Below are 8,973 nucleotides of genomic sequence, written 5' to 3'. Positions count from 1 at the left end.
CTGCCATTCCTGAGCAAGCTCTGCACTGGTGGTGCCTGATCCTGCGGCTGTATCACCTTTAGGAGATGGTCCTGGTGCTTGCTGGACTTTCTTGGGTGCCCTGAATCCTCCTTCATAACAGTTGAACCTGTGTCCTTGAAGTTCTTCATGATCTGATAAATGGTTGATTTAGGTACAATCTTACTAGCAGAGGCGCCGTAAGGGGGAGGAAAGCTAGGACGATTCCAAGGGCCCCTGAGTGACAGGGGCCCTAAAAAATTAGGAAAATAACTGGATTGGTTTGGACTGGGGGGCCTAACTTGATATGCTTTCATGGGGCCCAAAATCTCTAGCGGCGCCCCTGCTTACTAGCAGCAATATCCTTGCATGTGAAGCCCTTTTTGTGCAAAGCAATGATGACTGCAAGTCCTTAACAGAGGTAGAACAATGATTTCAAGCACCACCCTCATTTTAAAGCATCCAGTCTGCTATTCTAACTCAATCAGCGTGACAGGCTGATCTCCAGCCTTGCCTGAGCTATTAAGTTCCTCCCAAACGAGCTTGATGGGCCGAATGGCCTCCTCTCGTTTGTAAATTTCTTAAGTTCTTATGTTATTACTGTCATACGGAAAATAGCATTCATGTGTGTGTGTTTTAGTATGTGATAAGAAGTATGTATGAGTGAGTGGGTATTTGTACATCACTGACTAACACTGCATGTGTTTGGGTGTTGCCTTCGCGTATTTGTTAGTGTGCATATTTACAAATGTGTGCATTATGGGGTTGTGTGTGTAGGGACATGTGTGACTGCATTACTATAAAAGGCAAATGTGAGTTTGGATTGAATACATGTGTCTGTGAGAGAGGTAATTGTAAGCAAATGTGCCTGTAAGTCTAGCTAAGTGTGTGTATATGAGTGTATCAGAAACAGGAAAGGGGTGGTAACTGGAAAGAGGAAAGCCCATAAGCTCTGTATAGAGGGGAGGCTAGACTGTCTCACATCCTGTCCTCTTGGAGCAGATGCATACAGAACCCAAACGTAACAGAACACTACAAAGAGAGGTTCCCGATTCCATGGCCCGGCCTCCCGCCACTCGAGCCCTGCAGCTGCTGCTGGCACTCTGCTGGATTTTAGGAGGTCAGAGCAGCCTGACCGGCCCCATGGCTGCAGGAAACGCCTCTGAATTCCGTGAGTTGCGTCCTCTGAGCCTGAGCTGCCCGCATGCCTGCTCAGCATGAGTGGATGTGAATGTACAGGGGAGTGTGAGCGTATAAATGCACTGGGGATGCAGGCAGACCATGTGATTTACTTTATGCATGTTTGCTGTGATTCGCTGTAGCATTTTTATGGATGAAAATAGAGAGAGGTCTTCAAGAATGATTTATTCATATTTAAATGGCCTTTCTTTGCTGTGTTTTTCTTTTATGTTCCTCATTTACCCACTACTAAGGTCAAGGAGTTATATTATGAGATTATACAGCATATTGGCAGATTAAAAACATTTAACATTTTTTTAATGTTCCACAGGCCGCTTCTAGCTGAAAGGCTACGCATTCTTGGTTTGACTGATAATTTTTCATTCTGTTTTACAAGCATGTGTGCTGAACTCCTGATATGCTTGTAAAGGCAGTAAGAAAGATGCTGGTATCTCATTTGGTTTGAGTAAAGAGTCGGTATCTGAGTTTTTCTTCATTTTATCAAGGCAGACAAGGCATTTAAACAGATGTTTTCTCAGCCTGACGAATACACTTATACTGTATAAACTAGATACCATCTGGGTGTGTTTAAAGGAACAATGTCAGGCTGATCCCAGACTGTACTTTTCCCAAAGTTCCCCTTCACTGGCTCAGGCCAGACTACCAGTGATATTATGGTTGGTTTGACTTTAGCAGTAGGAGGTGTCGAAATATAAGTAAATAAGAAGACAAATAATCTGATTGTGTAAGTGATGATGGTGGTGGTGGTGGTGGTGGGGGCGGGGGGGGGGGGGCGGTTGGGGAGGATTTGCAGCTATTTTGAATGTTAGCGTATACACAGTTCATAATGTTTTTCTCTTTGGTTGTAAAGTATACATTTTGATGGCATTTAGGTATTATTGTCTGGTTACAGACTGCTGCTTTATGATGCGTGTTCTGCTGTTCTCTTATAGCATTGTGCAGTTTTCCAAGGACTAGGTAAGTTCTACCGTGTGGTGGAACAAACACTGTGCTCAGGGTGGGTACTGTGAAATCCTTCAACAGGCCTGCACTTAGGCGTGATAAACTCCAGATCGGTAACGCAGTATTTTTTGGTCATGTGGCTATTTGCATGCCTGGAATTGTTTATACATATGTACACTCCCTTGCCCTTGTTCTTACCAGTATAGACCAGTATAGACCATGCTAAAGTCGCTATAGTTCCCATTTTCTACAAAAGTAAGCTAATTAATGATTGGCGGAGTTGAACCCAAAAGAATTAATGCATCCGTCTTCTAAATGCTTCCTCTGGTAGGCATCAGGAGGATGGAGGGGGGGATGCAGAGGGTACAGAGTAGGGGGTGCATCCCGAACAGGATGCTAGTCCATCGCAGGACACATAGACGCCCACGCAGGCATGTGCTGTCGGCCTTTTAGAGCTGGAAATCAGCCTAACTGCATGTCATTGGACTGCAGGAGGAAACTGGAGTACCGGGAGAAAACTCGCAAGATGCGGTACCAACTTGCAAACTGCACACACACACAGCAGAAATGACATTTGAAACTGCAGCCCTGGAGGTGTGAGGTAACAATGCTACCCACTGAGCCACTAAAAGAGTAAATATAATGAACAGAAGGTAAATGTTTCATATATTTAAATATGTCATAACGCTTTTCATCAACAACACTTTCATAATGCCTTCATTATGCATTCGTGGAATATTCAGTGGACCTTCATAATGCATTCATTGAGCATTTATGAGCAGCATTTAAGTATACCTTACTATACTAACATACTTTAACGGCATCAATATACATTAATAACAGACTATACAATTATCTATGACAAAAAAGCATTATGATAGACTCAAAGGAGACAGAATTGGAGGAATGTAGCAAGGCACCAAGCTGGTCTGATTGGTAGATTGATAGAATTTCCACTGAGATACGTGCAGCTCGGTCCTGCCTGGATATGGGAGGAGAGGGAGGATGTAGAGAAAGGTATATATTAGTATGACTGAATCTAATGTCCCCTCGACTTTGCACAGGATAAGCAGTTTCAAGATGGATGGATGGATGGATGAATGAACTAATGTATCAAAAAGGTTTAGCAAAAAAATCACAGGGGTCTGATAGTATTTTTCCCAGATATTGTTTTATTTTTTATTTTATATTTTATTTAACATTTATTGTATCAGGCAAGACATAAAGAACAGTTTCTTATTTAAATGACGGTCTGGCAAATGCCAGAAAACACTTGCAGGGGAAGGAAAATAAAGATATTCTAATGGATAATGCTTAATGGAAAATTGCTGATGTATTACAGGAAGTAGAGACTTGAAAACTACAGACAAGTTACTCCTATTACGAATGTAACATGTATTAAAAGACATGAGGTAGCTGTTAAAGTTGTGGAGGCTATAATTTAGTCTAAACTGAGAAATTACTTGTTTAACAATATTATTGTTATAATTAAGGGATAATCAGCAGGGATTTAATTAAGGCATGTATCACCTAACTCATCTATAGATTTATTGTGTTTTGCGTAGCTCACAACAAGATTATTACATGATTGATTTAGAATTAAAGGGATTTGGAAAATCTAGAATGTAATGTACAGTATGGATAGAAAACTAACTAGGGAAAAAAGTACAGTATGTTTTAAGATGCTTCAATGCTCCTATTATTTATACACATATACATACATATATCAACAATTATGCATATAAACATGTTCAGATATAATATTTTATATACTAGAATAATCGAATTTAATATTTTAGACATGGATTCTATCTCATTAATCAAGATAATAAAATCTGCTTGTAATACTTTCTTGTATAGGATGCTAAACATTTATTTCTGTCCATCCATATTCTATAGCCAATTTTCTAGTACTGGGTGCTGGTGATCTTGGAGCTAATCCCAGGAAGAATATGGCATGAAGCACCCTGGACAGGATACCTGTCACGCCCACAGGGGCAGAGCAGCACAGCGGTTAACAATCATCCTCTTTAACCGGTCTCATACTTAAAGCTCGAATGAGCTAGCAGCATTCGCGAAGTATTTTTGCCATGTACCGGAACTTTACCAAGCATTTATCTGTCTCGTGTCTCCTCTCCTTTCCCTGCCTGTGTTGTTGTGCCCTGCATCCCTGCCTGGTCCCGCTCACCCTGCCTTCATCCCCATTCCTGCTTACCTCACCTGCCCTGCCTGCCACCTCAACCCTGCCTGCCTGCTCCACTCGCCCTGCCCGATCCATCCCATCATCTCCTCGTCCTGTCCCTCTTTGTAGGACTGATCTCCCTGGCTTAGACCCTTCAGCGCCCGACCCGAGTATTCTCCCGGATTTCCCCTTTGGCATTGTTTGTAATCGGCTGTGTCAGTCTCATTAAATCGGTCTCCTGCATTTCGGGGTCTGCCTCCTTCCTGGATCAGTGTTGTAACAGTACCAGTCTCTTGCAGGTCATACAGTTACATACAACCTAATAGTGTGGGCAATTCTGAGACAACGATTAACCCAAGTACCCAAAGGAAAGACGTGAACAAAGTGAGACCATAGCATTCATGTGGATGGCATCACACCTCTAACATTATGGGTTTGAACAGAACAGACACAACACTTTTTTGACCCCCATGGGGAAACTCTCTATTCCATCTTACTGTCCATGAGACACACAAACACACATAGAGGTGACAGCAAATTTCGGGGTAATAGCACAGGGTCAGCCAGCATACAGAGCCCCTTAAGCGACTGGGGGTTAAGGGCCTCGCTCAGAGGACCCACAGTGGCATCAGTCACCAGCCATGGAATTTGAACCAGTGACCCTCCGATCACCGGTACAGAGTACACAGGGAGGACCCCCGAGATTTACAAAAATGTCTAAATTTAATTATGGAAATAGGTGGGAATTTGGCAAATGAGATATAGCGGTAAAAGAGTTAGGTATTTACGATGATTAATCAGTTTTATATGTTTGCACACATCACAGCATTATAATGACCCAAACACAATTCTTAGATGCATTTGTAAATGTCCGGAAGTCCAAGGGAGCTGTTCTTAAGCTGTAGAACACACTAGTTGCGTGGCAAATGCAACGCAGTACTCAGCTCATGTCATCGCAAAGCAAAAAGCATTCTGCTACATTCAGTCCGTAAAGTCTAGTCTTGAAGGAAGACAATAAAGGGAGGCAATGGATCAGGTGTAGAATCTCATTAAGGATATAGTTGAGGTTTCCCCTAAGAACTACTTCAATTATCTACCAGAAGACCATAGGAAACTACAAAAAACATGCGTATTTATTTATAGAAAAGGGTTAGAAATAAAACTCTTAGACTAGTTACCACTGTCAAGCATAAAGGAGATGGTCTGAGGTTGCTTGGATAGTCATAGAGTTGTTGATCTTTAACTAGTTATTGGTAATCTCAAGCAGTATGGCTATGACAGTGTTCTTCATGCATCCTCTTTGTATTCATTGGGACAGTCCTTCATCGTTCAGCAAGATGACCAAAAACGCACCTCAGAATTGTGCAAGAACTCTCTGGGGAAAATGGAACGTGAAGGACAATTCAATCATATGACCTGGTCTGCCCAGTCTCCAGGTCTCAATTGCATAGAACTTATAAAGGATCAACTGGATAAAACAAAAGTGTAGGAATCAAAACAAAAAACCCACAAGAATTTGCATTACATTGATTGAGAATCAAAGAGTCAAATCAGCCAGTATACCTGGGGCAAATACCTGGAGACCTGGAGCCTTGCTCAAGGGGCCTGCAGTAACATCGCTCTGCTGGTTTTGGGATTTAAACAAGCAACCTTCCAATCACAGGCACAGAGGCCTAATTCACAATCATACACAAGCAGCCTTCTTTGACAAAGACCTGGGAAGTAATGTCAGGTGATATTTTTTGCAGAAAATTATTTTTATTATTTTTATTTAAACATAATCTATGGATGTTTAGTGGATGTTTTGAGGAATCAAACACTTAGATGTTTAAATTTTTCTGTGCATTGCTTTAGTTATCCCTTGTGTTTTTTTTCATAATTGTGTATTTTATTTAATTTTTTTTTTTAATTATGTAAAACATGATGAAGAAAAACAAGTTTTCAGGAGGGGTAAACCGTTTGACTGGTAGTGTATAAAAAGTAGGTTTAGAGTTGAATTGCTGTTATTTTCTGAGTATGTTTATCAAAGCAAAAGAATGATTATACTAATCGCACAAGTATGCAAACTGCTTCCCATCATTGTTCATGCATTTCTGTAGCTGGTCTCTAACACACAACAATGTTTCCCAGCAAAGATCTTCATTACCATAAATTTCCCAAATGCATCAATGATTAGCAGTTTCAAGGTATTAGTGTTACCAAGTTCAGGAAGGTATAGTTTGTCTTAATATCTCCCAGAGAAAGAAGTCTATAGCAGTGAGGACTAGGGCCTCTGTACTGTCATATCTCCAATATTGTTTTAATATCAATTTCTGTTTGAAATTCAAAATTTTAAAATTCTACTAATACCAATACAGTAACTGCAAACATATTTTTGAGCCTCCTAGTACTGCATATATGGATACCAAATAGGCCAATTAGTCCATATCTTTAAAAAATACATACACATATGTACCCCTACATAGTACCAGGAAGTCCCACTTTGCCTCAAGAACCACTTCATGGATTGAAGACGCCTTTCTGAGCACCACTGTTATATTGAGCTCTTAATTCTGGCCTCCCTCTTAGTCACAATTCTCTTCTGTCCTCTGTAATAAACAAGACGTTTTGACAAGAACTGCTGCTGGTTGGATGTTTTCGTTTATCACACCCTACTCTGTATACTATCTATCTGTATGTGTTGAGCAATAAACACAGCAAGTCAGGGAATAACACTCAGACCTCCTGGTCCTGCCTGAATCCCTGTTTTGTCCTGAGTTGTGACCCCGACCAAAATAAATGGTAGGTAGATGGATGAGCAATAGTGAAATACTCACTGCACTCCTCTGTTCCTCTCCTACAGGTCCCCGTATGTTTGGCCTCATAGAAATAGAGGACCTGGACGGGATTCTCACCCTGGTGTCGGAAAAACAGAAGCTGGAGATCCAGAGCTCCACCACCGTGATTGTGGTGCCCGTCCTTTATTCAATCGCATTCCTTGTCGGGCTCCCAGCGAACATCCTGGCCCTGTGGGTGCTGATCTTCCACACACAGAAGGCCCCATCCACCATCCTCCTCATCAACCTGACAGTGCTGGATGTGCTCCTTCTTCTGATGTTGCCCTTCCGCATCACTTACCACTTTGCTGGCAATGACTGGTTCTTCAGTGAGCCACTGTGCCGACTGGTCATAGCGCTGCTCTATGGCAGCATGTATGGTTCTATGCTCTGCCTGGCATTAATCAGCATAGATCGGTATATAGCTCTGGTGCACCCCTTTGGTGCTCTGACCCTGCGCAGCCATCGCACCTCCCTGGTCATGAGTGTGTCCGTTTGGGTGGTGGTCCTGTTGGCCATGCTGCCCCTGTTACTCTTTCGCCAGTCCTACCAGCTGATCGACCCTCCCATCAACACCTGTCATGACGCCCAGCCCACTGCTTTGATGGCCACTTTCTTTTTCCCCTACTATGCCAGCCTTTTCAGTCTCTGCTTCTTGCTCCCTCTGCTTGTAATTCTCTTCTGCCATGGCGCCGTGCTGAAGACCCTTCTGGCCAGAGGGCACCGCTACTCCCACGCTGCGTGCCTCACCGCCCTGGTCTTGCTGGTCTTCCTTGCATGTTTCCTCCCCAGCAACATCTTCTTGCTTCTGCACTACTTAGACATCTACCTGACAGATGACAAGTACAACCTCTATGTGCCCTATGTAGTCAGCCTGGCCTTCAGCTGCTTTGGTCCCTGCATTGATCCCTTCATCTACTACTATGTGTCTGATGACTTCAGGGGCAAAGTTCTCAGGGTGCTCTGCTGCTGCTGTGCTGGGCAACAAGTATCCTCCAATACCAGCGGCATACATTTGTCAAGCAGCAGCCAATCCAGGAGCACCTTGCTGTCTAAGTCTTGGGGAAACAAGGAAGTTTTACAGAAGGAATCTGCCGGAAGGGCAGTGTAATGCAGAAAACCTCTGAAGGAATTCTGTATGGGAACTTTGTAAAGTGTCTTAAAAATGCAATGCTGGCATAAATAAATATTAGACATTATTTATCAAATACTAGAACTTTGCATGTTCCAGGTTTATACAAGGAACTGATGTGCGATCCACATAAGCTGAGTAAAAATAAAACACAAGTGTCTTGTTTTGTATGTGAAAAAATCCCAGTATCATTAAGCTGTATGCCTAGCAAAGGATAAATTAGAAATTTGTAAGGTTTCAGACTCTCTGGATACAAGTGTTTGTCAAAAGATAATAAAAGCAGAAAGAAGCAGGGGGTTAGGGGTTTGTCTGAGTTCAAAATCCTGAAACGTTCACAGACTGATATGCATGTAAATGGGCAATATGAAGCAAAACCCGTATCTTTGTATTTTAGGCAAAATAGCGATATACGATATATATGTATGTATGTAAGTATGTAAGTGGGCTAAATGTTTAATTCAAAGCCACATGTGATCTGTCACAAACACTTATGTGTGACACAGAGTATTCAAAATGAAATACAAATAGAGGGTCATTACGTAAACGGTCATATATGCTGTTTAATCCATCTCAAAACCCGCACACATAAAAACCACACGTGTGTATGTGATATGAGCGCACAGAACAGCATCCGCGAACAGAAAAGCCATCGTCTCACTCGCTAGACAGGTTGAATTTTGAGACTTTGGAGGCGGGAACAGTGG

At 42.2% G+C, this 8,973-nt stretch overlaps 1 protein-coding gene across 1 annotated transcript; it reads left to right on the top strand.

Moving 5' to 3' along the window:
- The first annotated feature begins 971 nt into the window (after positions 1–971).
- LOC111859805 (proteinase-activated receptor 4-like) lies at positions 972–8,564 on the top strand. Its single transcript, XM_023842814.2, has 2 exons — positions 972–1,168; positions 7,164–8,564. Exons 1-2 carry the CDS (start codon positions 1,000–1,002, stop codon positions 8,246–8,248), a joined length of 1,254 nt encoding a protein of 417 aa, XP_023698582.2. The 5' UTR covers positions 972–999; the 3' UTR covers positions 8,249–8,564.
- Positions 8,565–8,973: the final 409 nt, after the last annotated feature.

This window comes from Paramormyrops kingsleyae, chromosome 10 (genome assembly GCF_048594095.1).
Source record: "Paramormyrops kingsleyae isolate MSU_618 chromosome 10, PKINGS_0.4, whole genome shotgun sequence".
Taxonomy (NCBI): domain Eukaryota; kingdom Metazoa; phylum Chordata; class Actinopteri; order Osteoglossiformes; family Mormyridae; genus Paramormyrops; species Paramormyrops kingsleyae.
This window is presented reverse-complemented; position numbering and strand designations above follow the sequence as displayed.